The 25,532-nt window shown below is 42.8% G+C and overlaps 1 protein-coding gene across 2 annotated transcripts; it reads right to left on the bottom strand.

Moving 5' to 3' along the window:
• Positions 1 to 10: 10 nt before the first annotated feature.
• LOC117258279 (semaphorin-3F-like) lies at positions 11 to 17,354 on the bottom strand. Of its 2 annotated transcripts, none has more exons than XM_033629021.2 (18): positions 17,214 to 17,354; positions 15,227 to 15,363; positions 8,796 to 8,956; positions 8,636 to 8,698; positions 8,386 to 8,505; positions 8,085 to 8,178; positions 7,874 to 7,993; positions 7,608 to 7,753; positions 7,387 to 7,501; positions 7,221 to 7,290; positions 4,983 to 5,127; positions 4,663 to 4,885; positions 4,488 to 4,576; positions 4,348 to 4,389; positions 4,100 to 4,257; positions 3,945 to 4,012; positions 3,719 to 3,846; positions 11 to 2,229 (listed from the first exon to the last, which is right to left on the bottom strand). In XM_033629021.2, exons 2-18 carry the CDS (start codon positions 15,336 to 15,338, stop codon positions 1,822 to 1,824), a joined length of 2,262 nt encoding a protein of 753 aa, XP_033484912.2. In that variant the 5' UTR covers positions 15,339 to 15,363; positions 17,214 to 17,354; the 3' UTR covers positions 11 to 1,821. The 2 variants fall into 2 exon arrangements, with proteins under 2 accessions (XP_033484912.2, XP_033484913.2); XM_033629022.2 differs by having other exon boundaries at positions 11 to 2,199.
• Between the last annotated feature and the right edge of the window lie 8,178 nt (positions 17,355 to 25,532).

The following is a 25,532-nucleotide window of genomic DNA, read 5'->3' as shown; positions in this document are numbered from 1 at the left end:
AAAACAAGTGTAAGAGAATTCTGAAATGTTTATATATTTGTTCGAACATTTCCAGTGTAGGATTCATCAGCATGACAGCATAGCACTGTGTCACTCACAATGACGGTGAATGTGGCTCTGACTGGAAAAAAGAAAAAAAAAATCTTGTTCCTTATGCTTCCACTAAAAAGAGCTGTTTTAAAAAAATCTGTAAATACAGCATACGACAGAACAGCAACAATCAATACTAAATCTGAGCCAGTTCCATTCCCATTTTTATAATAACATACTGTACATAGAAAAAAAACATTAAGTTCCCGTTTAATTTTCTCATACATCTGTGCAAAGATCCCAAAATCCCCTCGAATACCACCACCGACAAAGTGCATAACTGGAAGAACACTGTATGCTATGCATATCTTCAACACTCACATACTGTAGGTCACTAGAGCACAGGACAGTAGGGGAGTCATTATATGACAACATCCAATGGAATTAGCTTAACAGAATACAGTACACCTTACAAACATCAGTACACACCAAGTAAAATGTACAACTTGCAACAAACAACAGATATGCATGCAACATTATGCATTTATATCATCATATTATCTTCATACAATACAAGAGTAATCCAATGACCATATATATTATATTCACAATCAATATATTACATTTCTGTTTCAAGATACTTAACAGTACCATACCTGTGGTTTTGCATGTTGGAGCCTGTTAACCACATGCTGCATATACTTTACATCACAGTTTACCATTTATATGGCGCCACTGAAGTCCCAAACGGTGATAGTTTTTATTTTGTGCACACAACTTAATTATCTTGTGGGAACAAGTTAATTATCTTGAGTGCACAAAAAGTGTGAAATATGTAATCCATTACAGTGAGCAGTCTTGTTTAGAAAACTCTTCTTTGTTGGTGCCTTTAAAGACAATTACAAATTTGATGAATCAGCTGCCAATTGGAAAATCAAACCTAGGAGACACATGATGAACAAACATGGAAGTTGTGAACATTTCTTTTTAGTTCTCAGATTAAAACGCTGATCTTCCACAGTGATTCTCGAGCAACAGATGCCGGAGTTTCCCACAAGCACCTGAACACACCATGGAGAAGAAGTTTTAAAACAATCTCTGTGATTGGTGATGAATCTTGAGGGAGTGTCAAGTCTGCAAATTGATTTAAATGTCAAATTAAAAGAGCGGTGTGGATCATTTAGTGACATCTAGTGGTGAGACTGCAGATTGCAACCAACTGAATACTTCTCTGCTCACCCCTCCCTTTCCAAGCACGTATGAGAACCTACAGAGGCCTTCAGGTTACATAAAAACGCAAAAGGCCCTATCTAGAGTCGTATCTCGATCTGTTCTTTCTTGGCTACTGTAGAAACATGGCGGTGCAACATGACAGGCTCCATGAACAAGGACCTGCTACTGATGTAGATATGAAGGACTCATTGTAAGGTAACAAAAACACAACAGTTCTTAGATTCAGGTGATAATACACTATTGAAAACATACTTTTGTTCCATTTCTGCCCCCTTAAAGACTAGCTGCTGGTCCTTTAACACAAGCTGATCCCTGAAAGACAGAAAATCCTAAAACTGTACAGTATTCTTTGGGAAAATGTCACAGGTAATGTAAAATATACACAATTTGCATTCTTTAGACTGACACTTGCAAAACCACAAATACAGTACTTTGACGACAGCATGACAGCATCACCTGCCTAATGACTGGAGGCGACACACAAACATGCATGTCAAACATAAAAGTCCACCATAAAAGTCCACACAGACCAGTGTTGGACAGCGTCAGTCCCGTCCTCTAACCGAGGCCTTGGTCCTGGCCCTCTGTGTGCCTGCGGCTGGTGCGTTTGCGCTGCTGCTGTTGTTTGGGGCTGAGTTGTTCCCAGTAGGACTGGCAGTACTGGTTAATCAGTCTAATCTCGGGCGGGAAGGGCGTGGAGACAAGGGACGACTCCGGGTAAGGTCCCGCTTGGCGAGTTTTTGGCTCTTCATCCTCATCCTGAGCGGTGAGAGCTAAAACGATGTCTCGATCCAGGATGCGCAGTGCCACGCGGGCCACTGTGTGTTTAAAGTTGTTCTCAGTGGCGAGGCAGTGGTAGAGCCCCGCGTCTGACTGGTTGAGGGACTTCAGGAGGATGCCATGGTTGGTCTTCAGAACACCTGCCACACGGTTGAGCTGCAGAGAAGGGAATGAAACCGCAGGAGTCTGAGAGAGGGAACAACATATCTGAGTTTGTATACAGGTTACAAATGAGGTCAAACAATCCCTTTAAAGATATACTATGCAGGAGTTTCCTAAAAATATACAATGTCTGGGCTCCCACAAAAGTAATCCCTCTTAGGCCCTGATCACACTGAAAGTGTTTTGGCAGCTGGTGGTGGCTTTTTGTTTTTTTTTTGTTTTTTTTTGTTTTTTTATAAAGAGAATTGAGTTGCTTGGGTTTTTTTGCATTGTGAGGCACCATTTTTGCACTCTAGGTGCCTGGCGTTTTTGCCGACACACTCTGAACTCCTGAAGTTGAATAAAACTTCCAACTCAGAGCGGCAATTGCCCCACATCATCTCTTTTTTTGTCATATTGTCACATTTTCCCCATTGTCCAATCAGATGATTTAAGAGGCGGGCCTTCTGTGGTGGTCATGACAACACATTTACAGTTGGTAAACAACGGAAGAGAAACTGGTGGAGCAGTTGCAGAATACCCAGAACTATCCGGCCTGATGATAGACAGCAGGTTGTGAAACTGCCCCTGAGTCATCCTAAAATATGCATGAAAACGGCCATCATGGAGGCGAAGCTCCTGGACCAACTTGCTGTACTCCCCACAATCCACCCTCTTTTTTTAGGGTCTCATGTACCCACACAGATCTCTGTTTATCTGTGACCAACAACCTATTTGCTGACAGTTTCTCACCCTCAACCAGAGCTACAGCAAGTACCCTCTGCCTCAACATTTTAGAGACTAGATACTAATTACTGTGAAAAAAAAAAGAGTGGTCGATTGATTACACAGGAAGGTTAGGGTAAGGAGGCTGGCAACAATAAAAAGGTGCAGCAAGCATTTTGTTCTTTTTTAATAGTGGCATTCATTTAAAAAAAAAAGGAAGTACGGTGCGCCTCACATTTGCAAGCTGCAAAACACCTTGTGTGTGATCGGGGCCACAACCTAAATATGTGGTAGTGTATTTATCTGCAGACACACTGTCTTATTTTCTTCTGTGTAGCCCCCAGCCAAAACAGCCCACAGGTGAGGTCAGAACTTTTTTAAAGAAAAAATAAAGGTAGTGATCAAGTAATGGCGGCACACATCAAGAGGGAGCTAAAACGCCATGGATGCAGCACCAAAAAACTGCAAATATAGTGTGGCGAAACAGGAAGTGGATGAAGCTCGTTCCAAAATGAGAGTGAATCTGAGGTTGGCTTTCACTTTTGCTGGCGAGCACTGAAAGCGAAGATGAAGAACAAAGCAGAGGTGGCCTGTTTTCTGTTGGACAGGTGGGTGCCGGCGGTTAGCTTAGTGAGCTTGCTGAAGTATCACCCCTTCTATTTTTGCTCCCACAACAGTAGCTTGCAGTGTACGTGCAAGAGATGTAGGGTGGAGGGGCCAAGCTTTAATGTTGTGTTTACAAACAATAACCGATAATTCCTGCACAATATACCTTTAACATTTCCTAAAACTAACTGTTCTTCCTCACCACTTTCCTCTTTCCTTCCCTCTGGAACAGCCACTTGACAGTAGCCTGGGGAGAGCGAGGCTGACACTCCAGGAATGTACTGCTCCCCTCCACCCCAAACTGCACCGTTTCTCTCAGACGTTTCTCCACTGCAGAGACAAAGAGAGAAGAAATGGTGACAACTGCTCAAAACAAACAAAAATTTGAAGTGTATATGATCTTAAAACACACAAAAAGGCTGCCACACCTTTGGCATTGAAGCCCCTGCACTGCCTCAGTGGGTCGCCGTGTTTAACATCCTGTCTTCTGCTCCTCCTGAGACACAGACCAGAATTCAGAATTAAGTCAACATCACTTTATATTCCAGAGACAGTGTGCTGTATTATATGAGGCGCCCCTGACCTCTTGGTGGATGGGGTGAAGGCAGAGCAGCTCTCTCCATCCCAGGCACAGTAGGGGTCTCGAGCCAGACAGCAATCAGAGCAGGCCCGGCCGTACACGCCGCAGCGGTGCAGTGACACCTGGGTCAGCCCCGCGTCTGATGACACGTACAGCTGTTGCTGTGGTGACACAAGAAAAATAAATTGATCTCAGTGTGGCTGGGTGGTTGAATTCATGCGCTGAGAGATGTATCACCATGTCAGACTCACTCTTTTGGAGGATATCTTCATAGTTTTGACTGGAGCTCTGGACTGTAAATTCATAAACAGCAAAAAGATAAATCAGCAACACCTCTTAGTCTTTGAGATTACAGTATTTTGTCTCTTTAGGACCACATATTTAGACATACCCGGAAAACCTCCACTTCCTCTAGTGTCAGTTCCTCCATGCTAGTTGGGTCCTTCGGCAACACTATAACTTTTTGGACGGTGCCTCGATCTGGAAATGAGAACAATTATTTTAACATTTGCTTTCCAAACTAATCTTCCGGCCACAAAGTGCCATCAGCCCTGCAACTGTCTCACCTGTCCCCAGGAAGAGCACCTCATAGCGTCCATCCACAGCATCCACCTGATCCACTACCAGGGCAGTGAAGCGGTAGTCCACCCCAGTTCTCACCACCAGGGGGCGGCGGTGGATTGGATAAACTGGATGGATCATGAGGGGATGGGCTCGGATGAAATTCACAGCCTCATCTGAAAAGTTCTTGGAGGAACGGATACCAGGAGTGAAGGTTCCTCCTGGACACTGGATGGGAAAGAGAAGAGGTGGAAAAATAATTTGTTAAGTGTCTTTTTAGATGTTTGTGGTTTATTTGATTAGAGATAACATGACTGAAACATACTGTCCCAGGCCGTGGGTAGGGAATCTTGCCAGTATACTCTGTCCATTGGTAATTATGGCCATGTTTGTGGGCAAATGGTCCATTGAAGACATTGCGGATATCAGCCATGGAGTACACGCAGACCGCTGAGCCTTTGAACACAGAGCTTGAGCAGAAACAGACAATTAAGGTAAGAGGGAGAGGTAGGAGACAGCTCGCACCCTATACCTGAAATTAAAGCATGAATTGGCCACAAAAATGTGTGGAGAAAAAAAAGAACATGTTCTGTGAAGTTGGGTGAGGTGTGAATTAGAAACGTATTCTCCTAGTACATAGTTCATATGAAATCTTCTGAAATGTACACACAATGGTTCCTATGAACCAAGTAACAAATTAGCACTCTACAAATGACACTGCATACTTAATGTAAAGTTACGTAGGTTAGGTTTATGCAAGTAAAGTTACATAGGTATGGTTTAGAAAAAAACATGGTTGGATGTCTTTAGTAGGGCTGACATGAATGCTTCAAAGCCTCAAAGCTTGCAAATAGCCCATAAACTAAGAAAATGGAAAAGTTTCAAACTTTGTGAAGATGACCCCCAAAAAGCTGTGTGCCAGTAATGGCAAATTAAAGTACAACAGGCTTGGCAAATTACTTGAGAACTGTAGGTAACATCTTAGCCGTCTTGCAAAGTATTCTTGTAACCTGCCAACATGCTAACAAAGTGGCTAATTGTGTTTTAGTCTGATTTATGTCCTCCTCTACCCTCATTCCCCCTAGGCGTTGATTAATTGTGGATATGTCTCACTGAGGCTTTAATGCCCAAAAACTGATATTCAGGACAGCCCTCATCTTTAGGTTTAGGCACCTCATTACATAGGTAAGGTTTTGGCAAGTAAAGTTATGTAGGTTAGGTTTAGGAAAAGAAACATGGTTAGGTGTCTTTAGGTTAAGGCAAGTGAAGATACATAGTTTAGGTTTAGGCAAGTTAAGTTAATTTAGGGAAGTTAAGGTACGTTGGTTAGCTTTAGGTGAGTAAATTACATAGTTTAGGGTTAGGCAAGGGTTAGGGTTAGGCAAGTAAAGTTACATAGGTTAGGGTTAGGCAAGTAAAGTTACATAGGTTAGGTTTAGGCAAGTAAAGTTACATAGGTTAGGGTTAGGCAAGTAAAGTTACATAGGTTAGGTTTAGGCAAGTAAAGTTACATAGGTTAGGTTTAGGCAAGTAAAGTTACATAGGTTAGGGTTAGGCAAGTAAAGTTACGTAGGTTAGGGTTAGGCAAGTAAAGTTACGTAGGTTAGAGTTAGGCAAGTAAAGTTACGTAGGTTAGGTTTAGGCAAATGAAGTTACGTAGGCTGGTTGAGGAAAAGAGACATGGTGACTAGGGATGGGCAGCACAAGCAAAAACACTATTCGAAAATCGTGGCAACTATTCGACAATTTTTCAAATACTCCCCCCACCCCCGGAGCCACGCACACAGAGATCCATTCATCATTAAATGCCCAAACATACTCGGGCGGAACGTACGCGGAACGGACTCCACGGAGGTCCGCGCGGACTCAAAGCGGACGTCCGCAATCCCTGTGCACGCAAAGCTCCGCGCACCAGTGACTGCTCGGCATGTATTTTTCACATCGTGGGGGTTTTTCACAGACATTTTTACAGGAAACTACAACGCGGAAGTGCGCTCGACTATGAAAGCCTGAATGACTGCGGACATTTCTCGCGGAGTAGTAGTCTCTGCATGTTTCTCCTGTTTGTAGAAGAGCATCAAACTAGCTGGTAGCCCATCTCACACCGCTGTAGCAATCCTATACTGCCCTTGTGCGGTTAGGAGCTGAATTGCATGTCAAATAAAAGGGGGAAATAAGACGGCATTAGTAATAGTCGCATTAAAAAATCAATTTTTCAAAAATAAAATGACTATTCGAAATTCGAAAATCGTGACCCATCCCTAATGGTGACATGCCAAAAAACAACTCAAAGCACTTGGTTTCACATGTGTCTGAACACCAGTGTCCTGGGGGAAAGTCCTGTTTTGATTGACACATCCACCACCTCAACCTGCCTCCTTACAGTCCATCACTCTTTATACCACCTCCTTCTTCCCTTCATCAGTGCACTGGTTATTTGATCACAGCTCTCCTGATTATGTGGGTTATATATTAAATGTGGTGCTCTACTTTCCATGGGTATATGTATGAAGAGTGAATGAGCTGCCTAGTGTTTATCAACAAGCCTCCAAAAACAACTCACCCTGCTGTAGTGAAGAGAGCATACACGGTAGGGTTTCGTTCATCCTGTGTGGGCTGGATAAACACATCCCCTGGAAGAGGATAAGAAATCAATAACACCACATTAAAAGCGGTTGCAATAAAGTGCCATCAGTTTAAACGCAGTGATTATTTTATTGTGGCCTCACGTAGTTCATCAAATCGTGTTTCCACTCCATCATCTCCTATCACTGAACAGATAAGGCGAGCCTTCAGGAACGTCGTCCAGCGGTTCACCAGGGACTTCTGGCCTCCTTCATCATTCTAGACAGGAAGAGAATTAGGTCACAGCTCAATAAGCACAGTGCGTTTCATATTACAAGGTAAGCTTCATATACTTTCACCACGTATAGGATGCGGTTTGGCTCACCAGACACACTCTTCCCACCCTGGCTAAGACGCTGGGGCTCGCCCCACCGCTTGAGTCTAGACTCTTCTCGCGGAAAAAGAAGTAAAGCTTGTCGTCGTTTCTTTCTGCACTGTCAGGGATCTGCTGGATCTGAACAAACACGGGCTCTAGGGGATAAAACCAGATCAGCACAGAGAGGGATTGAGGCAAGTGGTTGTCAAATAAAACGAGGGGAACCATAACCTATAATCAGCAACATTTACCTCCTCACACCCACACTTACTCACCGTTGAGCCACCTGGAGTCATACTGCTCTGTCCTGATTGCTGTTCTCCCTCCCATGGTTCTAAACAGAGCAGCATCTGTACTCATGAAGTCGATATGGACCCCTGCATACAGGTTACCATCTGCAGAGGAGACGAGAGAATAGCAAGGTCAGACTCAGCTCGGGAATCCGATAAGATTTTGTGTCTTTCCTATAAATGAAGCACATCTTACTGATCAGAACCGCAATGCTCTCCTGTTTGGGATCATAGGAACATTTTCCCTTCCCTGAATCCACATACCCAGGGACCAGCCTAAACAGGTAGTCCTGCAGAAGCAGATTAGACAGAGAGAGTGTGCATAAAAATAGGCCGCTAAAACGTCACATGGGAGCAGAGGAAAATCACAAACAAATCAGTGTCCCAGTTTGTAGTCCTGAAATATTTAGCAGGACAACGCTTTCCAGGCCTACAGCTGAGGGATTTTTGCTGTAAATCCCACTCTGGGGGGAAACTGTAAATGTCTCTGTGCTCACCTCTGCCCTCCAGCCTCTGTTGATGAATGTGCAGATAGGCTGGTACGCCCCCGTTCCACAGGTGTAGAGGTGGGTGCGGTTCCACGGCTCTATCAGACGCACAAAGTTGGCACATTCACCCTGGACAAAGAGGAGTAAGACAAATGGAATTCAAACATCATCATCATCATCATCATCATCATCATCGTCATTGTGACATCTTGAAAGCTCTAGGTTTTTGAAAGAGCAGGATGTAAAAACATGATCCCACCTGTCTTCCCTTTCCTGTCATCTGACATTCTCCCTTTCTCTTAGCAGACGCTGGCCAGTGGATCTGTATTTTCAAAAAAACAACAAACATGATCATTACATTTAATGACTTGATGGCAGATGCCAAATAGCAGATAGATTTAGTCAGAGTTGATACGCACTATGAGAGGCTCCTTGTTGACGTTGTGCATGTCCAGAGCCACCAGGTACTCCCGGCTGCCCAGGTACAGGCGGCCCTGGTCCTGATCCATCAGGAGGATGCGGTAGTCGCTGGTGTTGAAGGAGAAACTGAAGGGTCGCGCTGCCCTGGTGTCCATCAGCTCTGTGTGAAAGGGGTTGCAGCTTTGTTAAAGGGACAGTTCACCACAAAATCAAAAGTAGATACTTTTCCTTTTACCTGTCGTGCCATTTATCAATCTAGATTGTTTTGGTGTGCGTTACAGAGTTAGAGATATCGGCCGTAGAGATGTCTGCCCTCTTTCTAATATAATGGAACTAAATGGCCCTTGACTTGTGGTGCTCAAAGCTAGGGGTATTCCTAATGACTAATTTCCCTGATGCTTAAATGGAAGCTAAAACTTAGACTAGTCGACTAGTCTTAAAGTCAGATAATCAGGAAACAGTCCAAATTGAGTACAATTTAATCGACAAGGTCAAACAAGGTCTGAGAAAAGATTACGTGTATGTAAGAGGGATGTGCCATATCATCTCATTCGCAATAATACCAATATAATTTTTAATATATGAAAACTCATATCCTGTTACTCGCGATATTTGGACATGTTGACATATAATGTCATACTGTTACCCATGGCAACAACAAGCATGGCTGAAAGGGAAATTATTACAGACGCCGCGGTGGTTCCAAAAAGAGGAGCAGCTTCAGTAGTGTGGAATAAACTGTGGCATCCTGAATGTTTTATGAACAGCCCTGCACCTCTCAGACTCTTTTAGCGACGTACCGCTCAAAGGGAACTCATTCAGCGGCTCCTCTGGCAGCAGCACGGCTGATTTGTCATATCATCAAGTATACCGTTATCACAAAAACATCCTGAAATATCATATTATTTGAGGGCCATATTGCCCACCCCTAATATGTACTATATGTATTACAAGAGCCATTTAAAGTCATTAATCACATCATTCAGTAATCAGATTGTATTTTAAGTAACACTGAAATGTGTGGCTGTTTGTACTGTACATTATGAACACTGCACATTATCCTACAAAGCATGTAACAACTCAGTGAATGAAAGTTATTGTAAACATTATTCCTTAGGAAAATAAATCTTTGGGAAATGAATTTTAAATTAAATTTTAACCAACTGGAGTTTGTGGTGATTACTAGCTAGGGTAGCAACCTTTTAATGACTAGCCGACTAATCGTGTGCATCCCTTCTTAAACTGCCAAAAACATACATTGAAAACAGCAATGTCTCTTTCCAGAGATCATGACCTGGGTACTCAGGATGATCCACAGACCTTGTTGTGAGCAGTTTCATGTAGGAACTATTTTCTTTCTGTTGAACTACACCTGCCAATCGTATCACTGCGCAGAAGGAAGCGTGCATCTACTCTGTAACATTAGGTGAGCTAACAGTAGATGCACCCTTCTTTCTGCATGGGTGTATCCAAGGTCGTTGGGTGTAGTATGGAAAAAAAGAAAAGAAAATAGTTTGTATATGAAACTGCTCACAACAAGGTCTGTGGATTATCTCAAATAACAAGGTCATGATTTCTTGGAAGACACACTGCTGTTGAGTTTTTCAAAAGTATGGGTTTTTTTGCCACTTTGAGCACCACAAGCTGAGTGCCATCTAGTTTCATGATATGAGAAAGAAGGCAGACATCTCTATGGCCAATATCTCCAAGACTCTGTACCTCACACCAAAACAATCTGGACTGATAAACAGAACTTCAGGTATGATATAAAATATGTATTTTTGATTTTTGGAGGAACTGTCCCTTTAAAGAATACATCTCTTCACTATTTGGGAGACTAACAGCAGGGGGAGCAGAGGTTACCTCTTAAAATCTAGTCCCATTATCCCCTTTATGCCTTTAACATGTTTCATTACTGACTTGGATGAACTTACAGCCCCTTCAACAACACCCTTCTCACTACTTTTCTGAAAAATGTGTGTCACTGATTAAATATAACTCGACTTGGAGCATTTTAAGAAACATATTCGCTTTTAAGATCTCAATATTTTATGTGTCCTGACCGGCTGATTGAGTTTAAGGCGCCACATGCCCAGTGGAGTTAGGCGAAAAAGCAGGTCCCTTAGGAAACACGGTCAGTGGAACTCGCAGCTAATTCTTAAGATCAGGATTGTGTTCAGCAGAGCATAACCTGTTAAGACACGCTGCAGTGGAAAATGTTGCTCCTTTTTTTTTTTTTTTGTTCTCCTGAAAGCTTTGATTGAACAATTTTCATCTGCTGCGAGACAAATGGACTGTGAGCTGCACTCTACCTCAAAACTTGATTTCTTTCCATTCTTCCATCCAACAATTCATTTTGAACACATAAAAAGCCACCCACACACACATCTGTGGCATGTGTGAGACACTGGCAAACATATGTGCACACTGGGCCACAGTGGAGGCATGTTAAAGACAGCAGGCTTATGTATTGACAAATGTTCACACAGTCCCTCAGAAGCCAGCTTACAGGGATTCAGGAGGAAGCACAATCTTTATTTACATCAAAGCCCCCTGCCATCTTCCTTTTTGAGGTCACTGTTAACAGGATGCAGTCAAGGTGCCTAACTAAAATAAGCCACGCAATCGGATCTCCGTCCGGACGACACGAGATGGAGTCTTTGAGGTGGGGATGAGGTCCGGTTCTGTTCCTGAGAGGTAAACACAGGATAACAAGCCTCTGGCCGAGCTCCACTGGGCCATAGTGGATTCACTGAACAGGCTAAATGTAGAAACACCACACCCCTATACATGTCTCCATTCTCCAAAAATAGCAAACAATGTACTGCCATCATCTGGTAAACATTCAGCAAACACTTATCCCCTGACAGCATTCTGACACTGGTGGGGAAACACTGGGAAGGACACACGATTCAAGTATGGAGCTACTATGAGCTCTCACATTACAACTTGACAACATATTGTCACTAATGACCACTGTCGTTTAGTCGCGGGCAAATTTCAAGTATGAACAAACTGGTGACAGCACCGTGAGGGCATGAGATTCTAAAACACGGCTTCAATTACACTGCACATTTTGCTCTCTAGCAATGCTGACTAATTCTATCAAATGAGACGCAGTCAGTGCCTTTGAAGTAACTGACACAACTTCCCAGCGACAGAGGAAGCAGTACAATCTCTCTATCCTCTGCAGGCCCTCCTGGACCCCAGAGTGCCACTCAGGCCGGCTCATTCGTTCACAAGAGTCACATGTCCTCCAGCCGCCCCGAAACCTCCTCCACAGGCGCCTCGGGGGAACAAAGAGACTCGGTGTCACGAACAATGAACAATAAATCCTTGGAGTGGCAGAAAACAGTTGGGGAGTAAATCCAACTTTTCTCCTTTTTGTTTGCCATTAGGGGGAGGGGTGGCGGAGGTCTGAAAGCGGCTGCTTTATCGGCAAAACCTTGACAATCTAACAATTCAGCACCTCTCAGCTGCTCTGGATAAGTGCATGATTTTGTCGTGGAGAGCTCTGTACAGATGTGAATTCCTGGAGGGACGTGATCAAGTTCAAGACCAAACTTGTGAAATTGGTCAGACTACTACTTTGTGTGCCCTGCTGCAAAAAAAACCCACAACGGTGTGTATAAGCTGTTTACAGCAAGCGGATTAGTGTTAAAGGTCATATAAAAATGCACTGCAATCACTCTCTCGTGCCTCAAATGGAACACGACAGCCACAAACAGCACGTAGACAGCTGCTTTCAGTCACACAAAATCAGATGAATTCAAAACAGCACTGCGTGTAGACTCCAACTCCCAGTTATCAAACCCAGATCTCATGATTAGCTCACCTCTAATCTGCCTCAGATGTCTCTTGTTGACATCGTACAAAATCATAAATGTTTCTCAGTGAATCACCGCGGCTGAACAAGATAAGACACCTAACATGCTGCCTAGACCTGACCTGAGAGCAGAACATTTTTGACTCATCTCCACATGAAAGCACTAAAGAATGCTATAAAGCCGATTCACACCTCTAAGTCTTACTTACAGGTACTTCAGGTGTGCCGTGTGTGTGTTTGTGAGCGCACAGGTGCAATTGAAGTGACAACATGATAGGGACGCAGAGATAACTGTAATCATCCTGCATTGTTTTGATCAAAGGTGTCATCCACGTGTTTGTAACGTGAACCTCTGCCATCAGATTTAATGAAGACAAGGAGACAGCATGGGAAAATCCCTTCAAAAAAAAAAAAAGGCTTTAATATCCCTATCCACCCCCATTTTGAACTCACACCTGGCGGCCAAAACGTCCAAGCTCTAAAATATCATTTTGTGATCAAATTTCAGGTGTTTCCTTCTTGTGTCATCATGTCAGACATTAAAAGACATTAAAAACAAAGAAAGAATGACAGGTCAGACTATACTGCGTGAAGGTTTCAGGGTGTGGGGAGAAACTTTTGTCGAAGGGCACTACCAGTAACCAACCACACGTAATATCCACCTTTTGTTTTCAGTGTTGCAGTGTTTGACGTGTGACAGGAAATAACCTTCTTTACATATGTACAAAGAGGAAACATAACCGCTGGTGTGTGCGTGAGTTTGTGTGCGTGTGAGTGACTTACTGGGAAGAACCAAACAAGTAAAAGCATGGATAGATTACTGAACGGACCTACTGGCCTTCACCTGCAAAATGTCATTCAAATTAACATATACTGACCAAGGAGAAACTCAAAATGACCACAAAAAGACACAAAAGACCACACAGAGGCCTAGGGCCTACAAAAGTGGGCAGAACAACCACAAAGGGACACAAAATAACTTAAAAACAACACAAAACTACCAAAAAAGACACAAAACAAGTACAAAAAGGCAGGGAACAACCACACAGCGACAGAAAATGATTGAAAACCACACAAAATTACCCCAAAGACAATTACAATGACCTCAAGACAAACAAAATTACCCCAAAGAATATAAAAAGCCACAAAACGACAACAAAGAGACACAAAATGATCACAAAGCAACATGAAACAGCCAAAAATGTCACAAAATTACCTGAAGACAATCAAAATGAAAACCACAAAACAATGCATAACAACTACATAGCGATGGAAAACCACTAAAAATGAGACATAAAACAACTACAAAGAGACACGGAATGACCAAAAGACACAAAATTACCTCAAAGACAAACATAATGACCTCAAAGAGACACAAAACAACCACAAAGAAAAACAAATGAATACAAAGCGACACAAAATTACCACAAAGTAACATAAAACGCCCAAAAAAATACACAGAATTACATCAAGACAAACGAAATTACCCCAAAGAGGCACACGACAACCAGAAAAAGGCACAAAGAACCACAAAAGAAAAACAAATGAATACAAAGCAACACACAAAATAACCAAAAAGACAAACAAAATCACTCCAAAGACTACAAAAAGCAAAAAAAACAACAACAAAGACACAAAATGACCCCAAAGCGGCATTAACCGACCAAAAAAATAAATAAATAAATAACCTCAAGACAAACAAAATTACCACAGAAAGGCACAAAACAACCTAAAGGAGACACAAATGACTACAAAGAAACACAAAATTACCAAAAAAAGACACAACATTACCTCAAAGACAAACAAAACTACCTCAAAGACCACAAAAAGCCACAAAGAGACACAAAACAACTACAAAAAGGTACTAAACAACCTAAAGAAGACACACAATTGCCACAAAGAAAACCAAAACCACAGAAGGTTACATAACTACCAAGAGATGCAACTACAAAGAGACACGCAATGACCAAAAAACACAATATTACCCCAAAGACAAACACAGTGACCTCAAAGAGACACAAAACAACCACAAAAAGATGCCTAATGACTACACAGAGACGCACAGGACCTGCAAAAATCGGGAAAACAACCACAACGACAGTCAAATCACTTAAAAGTGACAAAAAACAACCAAAAAAGACACAAAATGACTTCAGAGATACAAACAACACGCAACAACCGCAAAAAGGCACAAAACAACCACAGGAAGATGCACAACAACTACAGAGAGATGCAAAAACACCAAAAAAAAGACATAACAACTACAAAAAGACACAGAATGACCACCAAGAGGCACAAAACATCCACAGGGACACACAAATGACTACAAAGCAACACAAAATGACCAAAAAGAAGATATAACATTTACCCAAAGACAAACATAATGACAACAAAGAGACACAAAACCACAAAAAGAAGCCTAACAACTACACAGTGGTGCAAAACCACCACAAAGTGTGTTTTGCTCCTGTGTAGGAGATGTTTGGGCCTTCTGCATATCTGTGCCCAGGAGCCCTTTGTCTCATAATCCACCCATGAGTTAAAGAAACTATTAAGACAATCCCTGCTGTCAGAGGAGTTTGGAGTTAATCTGTACGAGCTCACCTTTGAAGGAGAGGCGAACCCGCGGAGCAGACTGCTGCAGGCCCGAGCCTCTGTAAACACATAAGGCCAACAGGAGGAGTTGGGCTCCAGATGCTGTCATGGTAACAGTCATGCAGGTAGCCCGCAGAGATCTAAATCTGGACGAAAAAAGAAAGAGGAATGAACTATTATTATAGAGTGCCCCATGAGAAATAGGAGACAGAAAAAGAAGGAAGGACAGACAAGACACTCTCTTTCTCTCTTTCTCTGATCTCTCTGATCAGAAGTTTGGCCTGAAGCCTTCCAAGGCGAGACGTATAGTTTGGCAGGAGGGAACAACGTCCAAATCTTCACACCTGCTCTGGAAAATATGACAGCCCTATTATTTATTTAAAGTGTAAATGTAGTGAGGTATGTGTTGAGACTGTATAATGGCGTTTGCGAGCACAGCCACATGGAAGAAAATCTGAAAAGGGCGATTTTGTCTTCATCTTGTACATACTCTTAAACATATTACATGTTCTTTAACATATATTTCATCTACATTTTGCCAGAAAACTGAATAAAACAAGAGTCTGATGCCCATCAGTGATTCCCTCTGCCTCCGTCTCGGTCTTTCAACAAAGCACGTCCACGTCCTTCCAGGAGCTGACGAGCGAAACGCATGACAGTTCAAAGAAACAGGTAGTCCTCGCTGAAACAATTTCTGACAGTTTAGGGGTGTTGAGACGTAGTCTAACTGTTAGACCTTAACTCAAGCATTCATTATGCATCTGCACTTTGCTGGAGAGGATCCCATATAAATTATGAATACTAAAAGCTGAGTCCACAACATCCATTAAATTGTCTCCCTGAAGGTGTGCTTTGCTCGAGCTATAAGCCATCCCACGGGCTTTTCTTTTTCCTCATGGCATCCATGTAGCTGAGGGCCCCCTGTGGCACACGCTACAAGCCTGGAAAACGAGGGCTTTTATGGGGAGAGAGAGAGACAGTCACGGTGGAGGACTAGAGAGAGAGAGGTTTCACAAAACACACCAATACATCATGTTTCACAACGAGGCATTGATTAATATGTGACACATTAGATTCAATTATTTCCGCCCACAATCAAAATCAGGAACAGTGTGATGAAACTGAAATGACTGGCATGCTGAACATTTGGAAATTAAAAACAGAAGCCACTGGTGAACGCCTCGCAGGCTTCCTGGCATAATCACACAGTTGCCATATATGTGCTCACCAGGGGAAGCTTGATCTGTATCTCTCCTATCAAACACTGTATGTTCGGTGTTAATAATACATATGCACCATCAGATGGGTGATCAAAATCATGTGGACACATTTTATGTCATTGAGGTGTTTGTTCCCTGAAGAAAGATGCTCAGAATCACAGACTTTATAAAAAACAAATACATAAATAATAAACACTAGTTGTTTCCAAGAATATTTAATATTAACCATAATAAAATGAGCATTTTAAGCCATATTTGATTAGTATTTTGCAGGAAAATGGTTAGGCAACAAGGCAAAATGGCTTTGTGATTGTGAAAATGCATGTCCTACTCATACTATTTCATCTGGTGAGGCTATAAAAAGAATTCAAGGGTGAGTTTTCTTATTAAAATATCTTAAAATAAAAATAAAATCATCAGTCAGGGGCTGAAACATAATAATATGCCTGTGTGGCTCTGTACTGTCTGTCTGATGGCCTGATTGTACTTGGAGGTATGTGTATGATTGACTGCTGGCTTTCTGCGCTGGGTGGGAACGACAGTGCAGATTAAAGTTCAGCTGTAATAACATATAGTTTCTCTTTAAATAAAAATAATTACAGGATTTCAATAACCTAGTTTCCCTTTCCCGCGGTGGAGTGCGTACTTACCTGTGAACTCAACATCCAGAAATAGGAACCGAACAAATGTGAGTACTTCACAGCCCATCTACCCTCCGCTACAGAGTAACCAGACATGAGTTAAAAGTTAAACCAGGGTGAAGTTAAATGTCCTACCTTTATTTTTTGCTTTCTGGCTTTTGTCGGTGACGCCTCTGAGATCCAAAAACTTGCGGGATGTTACCGCTGCATTCCCCCTGTTTGGAGCACTCGGAGCCGGATTGGAAAATCTTCTGTCAGCAGCGCTGCGCAGGCATAAAACAATCCGATAGGTTTGCAAATTCCCCCTTTGAGAGAGACAGAGAGAGAAAAAGGCTGCCTGATCAGTCGCTGTTAACTGACGGTATTTCTTCCATGCAACATGAGGAAAAAAAAAAAGAAAAACCCACAGCTGATCCCTTGGTCCTCTCTTTCCAAAAAAAGTTTAAGCCTGGATGGCTGCAACCATCACGGTGATGTGAAGGAGAGGTCGCTCCATTGATCCTTTAAAGGGGAGTTGTTGGAGTGTGAATCAAGTGACCAGGTGCAGGTGTTGGGAGAGTGTCTGCCCTGCTGTCCTCTCCCTTCTGTTCTGCCCCCACCCAGCCTTCCCTCTCCTGTTGGCCCACAGCAGCATTGGACCAAACCTCTTGGTACACCATATGGGTATGATTAACCCTGTCACTGCTGGTGAGCTTAGCACACTCTACTGTAAACTGCTATCCATCTATGTCAGCTCAGTACTTCTCTCTTGGCAAAGTTTATTTAAGCTGAATAATTCAGTTACATGGTGATGGGCACGCAGCCACTGTTTTATATAAATGTTTTTCTCATGCACCAGGAGGGCCCCGCAGACTATTCTTATACATGATTCAGGGGCTGAAATCCACTATTAAAGAGGAGCCGGCTCTGCTGCTCGGACAATGTCACCATTACTCTTCAGCTCTACATGAGAGCCAGGTCAGCCGAAAAAAGATTCCTGGGATTCCTCTCCGGCTGGCTCTGGAGCTCATGACAACAGTGACAAAGCAACCAGAAGGGGGGTGGGAGTGGACGCAAAGGACATCCATCCTGTTAACAGAGCCGTGGGCTTTGAAATTAAAACAGCTTTCAGAGCGCCTCTCATCGTTACTGGCTTTGTGGTGAGCTCTGACGCAGTATGGCGCACTGAAGACACAAAAGCGGAGGGTGAATGTATTCTGAGCTACGGCCCTGTAAGGCAGTAAAATAGAATAAACACATGAGGCAATGTGGTGTGTCAGTGTGTAAAAGGTCACAGAGGTGGGCAGTTCCTGGCATATGTCAGAAAGCTTTAATTCTAAGTTTTTTAAATTCATATTTAATGCACAGAGATGGGACCACGTCATTGTTTTGCAAGTCACAAGTTAGTCACAAGGCTTCGTGCTCAAGTCCAGAGTCAAGATTGAGGAGTCCCAAGTCAAGACCAAGCGGTACCCTCTTGAGCTGAAAAATAAAGCCAACACTGAAGTACCAAAAACTGCAGTTCTTGGTTCTTAAGGCTGGCTCCAGAAGTGAGTCAGTCCCTACATACCAGCCTGGTACAAAAAAATAGTTTTGATCTAAATGGCTAACTCCCCCCCTTCATGATGACTGTACAGAGAGTTCATTTTTATACAACTCACCCGTTTCAATTTTATTAAGGCTTAAAGTTAGGTATAATTAAGGGCAGGCGCTTTGAGTGCCAGGCTGTCTGCCAATGGTGTCCTTGGCTTCTCAGTCAGATGCACCCCTTGCTCCTCCACAGTGCCAGCCTCTTGCCCAAATATGGTCACTTCTGGTTCCACAAGAATCAAAACAGCAATGGCCAAAATGCCGAACTCAAGCCTTCAAAACATGGGTCCCAAACCAATGGTTTGGGTCTATGGGCAATACTGACAAGTCCCAAGTCAAGTCCCAAGTAAAGACAGGCAAGTCCAGAGTCAAATACCAAGTCAAGACCAAGTGGCAACCTCCAAGACTGAGAAATAAAGCCAATATGGAAGTGCCAAAAACTGCAGTTCCTCTAATGGCCACTTGAGGCTGGCTCCAGAGGCCAGTCAATCCCTACAGACCTCCGTATTAAAATGCCCAACTTAACAGCAGAAATAAACATGTTTACAGCCTGGTGCAAAAAACAGTTTTGGTCTCTATAAATAATTTCCCACTTCATGATGACTGTACGGAGGGTGAATTTTTATATTACCCACCTGTTTCAATTTTATTAAGGCTTAAAGTTAGGCATAACTGCGGACGGGTCGCTTTGACTGTCAGGTTCATCTCGCTCCTCCAGAGTGCCAGCCTCCACTCAAATATGGCCACTTCTGGCTCCACAAAAACCAAGAAAGCAACAGCCAAAATGCCAAACTCGAAGTTTCAAAACGTGAGTCCACAAACCAATGGGTGACGCTATGGTAGCTACGTCCATTATTTTCAGTCTATGGTCAATACTGACACGTTCCAAGTCAAGTCCCAAATCTTAAACTCTGACTTTCAATTCCCAAACAAGTCATAATGCACTCTTCTCTAAATGTAATGCCATTTTAACAACAGAGCAATAACGTTAGTTAAGTATTAGCTTGCAATGACCGAAATGTTGAACTCAAAACGTGAGTCCACAAACCAATAGGTGACGTTACGGTTGTTATGTCCCTTATTTTTACAGTCTATAGTCAATACTATCAAGCACAGAATCCTAAACTTTGACTTTCAAGTCCCACACAAGTCATAATGCACTCTTCGGCAAATGTAATGCCATTTTAACCACAGAGTAATAACGTTAGCTAAGCATTAGCTTGCTATGTTCCCGTTGGCCTCAACATACTGTTCTTTGTACAGCTTCAAATATCAAACAAAGATGGAAGTTGTTGTGTCTTTGTCTGTAATTTTCAACCTGCACGTTTACCATACTGCAATTTGCTTTGTGTTGACCATTGCGTAGTTGTAGTATGCAAAGGAAACTATAGTTGGTATCATTTTTTTCCAACAAGCGTACAGTAACGTAACACTAGCTCCCAATGGTTCTCCCCTGCAGCTTGATTGGATGCTGTTGGATTGGTTCAAAGTGCATCTGGGAAATTAAGTGTTGACTTAGTGGGAATGAATAGCGTCAAAATTAGGTGATTCAGGAAGTGAAATGAACCGATTCGTGTCACACTTTTTAAATATTATGTTTTTACTCTTTGGACTTGGGGGAAGGTATCAAGTATTTTCAAGTCAAAAGGCTCAAGTCCAAGCGAAGTCATGAGTCATTGGTGTTAAAGTCCATGCTGAGTTGGAAGAATTATTTGATTTTGTCAAGTCAAATTTTAAATCATCAAATTTATGAGTGTGACTCAAGTCCAAGTCATGTGACTCAACTCCACACCTCCGTTGATGTACATTTTGGGATTTGAATCATCGTCATCCAGACAGAGTAAACAATGACCTTATCCCAACTTGGGTGTCAGCCAGTTGTGTTCTACACGCAGTGGTGTGTGTCAAGATGTGTCCAGGAGGGAGTTTTTGTATCCTGCTTCACAGGAGGCATCCCTCTGTTTCCAGCTGAGGAAATGAGTCACGAGCATGTGCTGAGTTCAGGTTTCCGTGTGCTCCCAACTTTGGCACCATCCGGTAGACTGACCAGCTCCCACCGCTTCATAAGCACCTCTTAACGTCATCGTTATCTCTTACTGAACCTTCCTGCGGTCTTATCTGACCGGCATGCGCCCACTACTGCCTCAGCTTGCTACAGAGATAGCAACAGCTTCTCCCTTAACAGTGAGGGTGTTTTTGCTTTGTGTATGTGAGGACAAGGAGCAGGAAATAATAGCCAAACATGCTGCCAGCATGATGGATTTTGTATCATGGAGACAGACAGCGTGGATTAGAAAACAAACACTGTTTTTTTCTGGTCCACAAAAAGCTCCGTCAGAAGGATCTTCTCGTCTAATGGATAGAAGGTAGACATTTGTCCCTGTAGGCTAACCAAAGGCTCCGGATAAATCCTTGGCCCTCAGACACATCAATCATGAAAATGCTAGGGGCAGAGTATTGTCCCCTCGAGGAAAAACAACCCATTATTTGACCTACTGATGGTCTTTCCTACAAGTATATTGATGAATCGTGGAGTGTTTCAACATGCCCGCCGCAGAGAGGCACGTCCAGGGCGTCGCCAGTGCTTGCTGGGATAGACAACCATGACCCTGACAGGAAATTATAGGGTAGAGAAAATAAAGGTGCAATATTCAGCAGGATTATTTGCTCCATTTTCAACCACAACACACTTCTCACATGGTTTTACTAGTCTTCTAATTATTATCTTACAGGTCACAAAAAAATGTAAACATGGAAAGGCAAGATAAAGGGAACAGGTGCTGTGTGACACGCATGAACTTCACACACCGATGATTATCAAAGGAGAGCAACTTCGGAAAACATCTTTGACATGAAGGGTGCATACGTGGCGCACATTCCAGTCGCAGCCTGCTCGCACTGTATTGAAAGTGAGGTGATTGCAGGTTTTTGTGCAGGGAACACTGTATAGGCGAACTGTAGCTGCAGCTTCCCTGAGATGGAGCACCGTCTGCAGTCGTCCAACGTGCCACGTGTCCACCGGGCCAGCCAGCCAGCCACCATCTGCCTTGAAGACAAGACTGGCACTCTCACTCGCTATAAAATGCAGCTGGGAGAATCAACAGCTGTTGAAGAAGAGCTCTTTCCAAATAACAAGGGGTGTGTGTGAGGGAGGGTAGGAGGGAGGGTTACTGTACATGAAAAGGAGGATAGTGGGGATGTGAGGCAGATGAGTGAAAGCACTGTGTCTTAAAAGATAAATCTGTCAGCACTCATGCAGGAGCCTTTGGTAATAGCCAGTTAACAGTTAAGTGTCACAGTGCAAAGACAGTCCAAAATGTTTTTTTGTTTTGACTATGTGTGACTTCAGCTCCATCTTAACCTCCCCGACAGACATTGTTTGTGCCCAGATAATCAGTGAAAAAATCTGTCACGCTGGAAAAAAAGTGAGAATAGAGTGCATGTGGCTCGCTCTTTGGCTGACAAATTTGTACGCCAACATACATGTATACAGTGTGCATGCAGCCACGGGATGTACACACACACACATGCACACACATGCTTGCTCTGCTGCTTCAATTTCAATTAAAATAAAAACGATTTCTCTTATCTCCCTGAACACCCTTCCTTTCTCCCCTCTTTGCACACATCCAGGAGACACCGGACTCCAGGTGAATTTCAATGTCAAAGACATGAAGGTAACGCAAGCGCTGCAATCTGTTCATTCTGTCAACTGGTTGTGTGTGTAGGTGTGCGCGTGCACTTGTGTGTACTGTATGTGTAATGTGATTGGTGGGGGGCAGGCCTATTCATCTGTCTGGTGTGATCGTGGCTCTCTGTAACTGGGCCCAGGCGTGAGTATGCACTCTGTGATCTCCCAGATAAGAGTCATCCATCTGCTGTGTGTATCTGTCAGGGCCCAGGCAGCTCCTCTTATCGCTGCACTCATCCATTTGCCTCAATCATACTCACTCTATTCCCCTTTTCTCATCCCTCTCTGTTTTCTCCCCTCTGCACAGTTCAAATGCTGCGCTTAATCTTGATTAGCTGACAAGAAGACAATCACGTGTACGTGCACCGCAGCGTTGAAAGCCTGCACATATGAATGCGAGGTGCAGCTTCTGCACACATGCACGAATGGAGGTGCATTAAAGAATGCAAGCTTTCACAAATAAGCACGCAGGCATGTAGCCATGTGCAGAAACACACCAGTGGCGCACCCAGAATTTTTTCATAGGGATGGCCAGATGGGGCCCCTGAAAATTATGGGCTGGCATACCAAAACTAAAATTTCAGGAATTCAGTTTTGCTGTTGAAGTACTTATTTTAATGCATACATATGTTAGGTGATTCATTGTTCTTAGGCTGGTTTTCCCTTTCCTTAAAAAGACAAATACACAGCTTTAATTTGAAGAAGTACACTGATTGTAAGGAACAAAATATTTACTGGGAACAAGCCTTTCCAAGTTTAGGGAGACTCATGAGAACCCATAGGACCTATTTTCATTCAGATATCTCAAGGTGAGAGTTCAAGGGACCTCTTTGTAAAATGGCCATGCCAGTTCCCTCACCAAAATTTAGCCTAAATTTGGAGCATTATTTAGCCCCCTCGCTGACAGGCTAAGCCAACACAGTTGCTACCAATGGATGCCTTAGGTTGTCTAGTTTCACATGATACCACAACCGTTATGCTAGCTTAAAAAATTAATGTGCAGCATCCCCTTAAGGCCCAAACAAAACAAAACAAAATTAAAGGACCAGCGGTGACAAAGGCCGACTGTTGTGTCACCTCATGTCTCCTGTACCTTGGCCAAGAAGTTGCACCTGAACACACCGCAAAGAGCCAACGGCCAACTTGCACGTACACTCTGCACCTGCGTGAGATTCAATTTTTCAATTTTTTTCAATTTTATTTATGAAGCCCAATATCACAAATCACAATTTGCCTCACATGGCTTTACAGCATACGACATCCCTCTGTCCTTAGGACCCTCGCAGTGGCTCAGGAAAAACTCCCCAAAAAAACCCTTTAACGGGGAAAAAAACGGTAGAAATAGAGATGAAATAACTCTCCATGGCAGCAGGTGGCGGTAGTCTGTATTCGATATTGATGCAAGATACTAGCAAAGAGCATGGATACCAAGAGGCGAAGCTCCGTTGAATTTCTGCCAACAGCCCCTAGGGGCGCTACCGCCATTTTGGACTGTTGAGCTTGGACTGTTGTGCCCAGGCAACATGCAAGATGTCAAGGAGAGAGGATACAAAAAGTAAAAGAAAACAGTGTAGTGCAATTAACTGCAACAACTATCAGTGGAACACCCCGCACCTGGCCTTCCACCGAAGAATCCCGACAGGTAAGAACTCCTGAGGTGTTTTAATATCAATTCAATATGCCAGTTTTGGAGGGAAGATAACACTTATAGAAGATTAACTTAATTACTCCTTCAAAATCACCCCATAAGCCAATCTACCAAATATATATATATATATATATATATATATATATATATATATATATATATATATATATATATATATATATGGCCTCTTGGACCATTTATATCAGAACTGATTATTGCTTTAGCATTAAAATATATCATATTAAAATAGCCTATATATTATTATTATTATTATTATTATTATTATTATTATTATTATTATTATTATTATTACTGTCCTCTTACTGTACAAACTGTAAATAAATCTTTATTCCTGACTATGTGATGTCGCTATTAATGTGTTTCTAGTTAAAATATTGATTTTTTTTTTTTTTTTTTTGGTAGATTGAGTAATTAAGTTAATCTTCTCATAAGTGGATGTAATATGTAGCGATGCCATCTAGGCCGTTTTTCTTCGTTTTGTTTTTTTTTAAAGTCTATATTTTGCTTTACAAAAACGTGAAAAAGCAGCTGTGACCAAGCTATCAGGAGGTGAGTAGCATTGTAAGCATAATTAATAGCGATATACTTCAGTTTGTCTGTGTGTTTTTGTATGCAAGCGTGTCTGCTGCGGTCTGCTGACAGGCCAATATGGCGGCAGTAGGACGAAACCATGGGCGAGTCTGTTGCTATGGGGCGTTCTATTGAGCTTCACCTTTTGGGATCCATGCTCTTTGATACTAGTTAGCTAGTTGGCTCATTAACATCACAACCTGGTGTTGAAAGAACAAAGGATATTTACCTTGCGTTAGCAACAATAACACAATTACGAACCGTTTCTGCTACAGCTCAATGGCTAAAAAATATTCTTACTTCATAAGAAGTTTGTATTGATCTCACACCCTGTGTTTAACTGGGGTTTAGCTGGTGTTTAGCTGTTTGTTTGCTTTCCTCACTTCTGTATCTCATCTGTGTCTGAGCTGAACCGCCAATCAGACTGATTTCATTCACAGACAAGCTCCACCGTCTCCAACGCCGATTCAACATGCTGAATCAGCTCAAAAAAAAAGCAGACTAAGGCCAATGGCGTGGGTCACGCTGCAAAAACTATGCTGACATACTCTCACTGAAGGCATGACATTGACCAACAGCTGACTGCCTGCTTGGTGTGTCAGGACCCTTAGGTTGTCTAGTTTCACAAGATACCATGACCTTTATGTTAGCTTAAAAAATTAGCATGCAGCAGCCCCTTAAGGCCCAGACACACCAATCAAAAATGAAAGAACCAGCAGTGATAAAGACTGACTGTTGCGTCGCCTCATGTCTTCTGTGTCTTGGCCAAGAAGTTGCACATGAACACACCGCAAAGGCTACAGCCAACTAGCCCAGGCCTCTCTGAAGCCGATTCAGCATGCTCAATCAGATGAAAAAAAGCAGACAGGAGCCAAGGGTGCAGGACACACCGCAAAAACTATGGCGATGCACTGATGACTGATGGCCTCACATTGACCAACAGCCGGCTGTCGGC

This window comes from Epinephelus lanceolatus, chromosome 8 (assembly GCF_041903045.1).
Source record: "Epinephelus lanceolatus isolate andai-2023 chromosome 8, ASM4190304v1, whole genome shotgun sequence".
Taxonomy (NCBI): Eukaryota; Metazoa; Chordata; class Actinopteri; order Perciformes; family Serranidae; genus Epinephelus; species Epinephelus lanceolatus.
The sequence above is the reverse complement of the archived record's forward strand: the minus strand, read 5'-3'. Positions and strand labels throughout refer to the sequence as shown.

Coding starts and splice junctions, on each gene's coding strand:
- LOC117258279 (XM_033629021.2), bottom strand. CDS start 15,338: ATGACTGTTACCATGACAGCATCTGGAGCCCAACTCCTCCTGTTGGCC. Junction 8,179..8,385: donor ACAGAGGCTGGAGGGCAGAG/GTGAGCACAGAG, acceptor CTGCTTCTGCAG/GACTACCTGTTTAGGCTGGT. Junction 4,390..4,487: donor AGGAAGTGGAGGTTTTCCGG/GTATGTCTAAAT, acceptor ATGAATTTACAG/TCCAGAGCTCCAGTCAAAAC.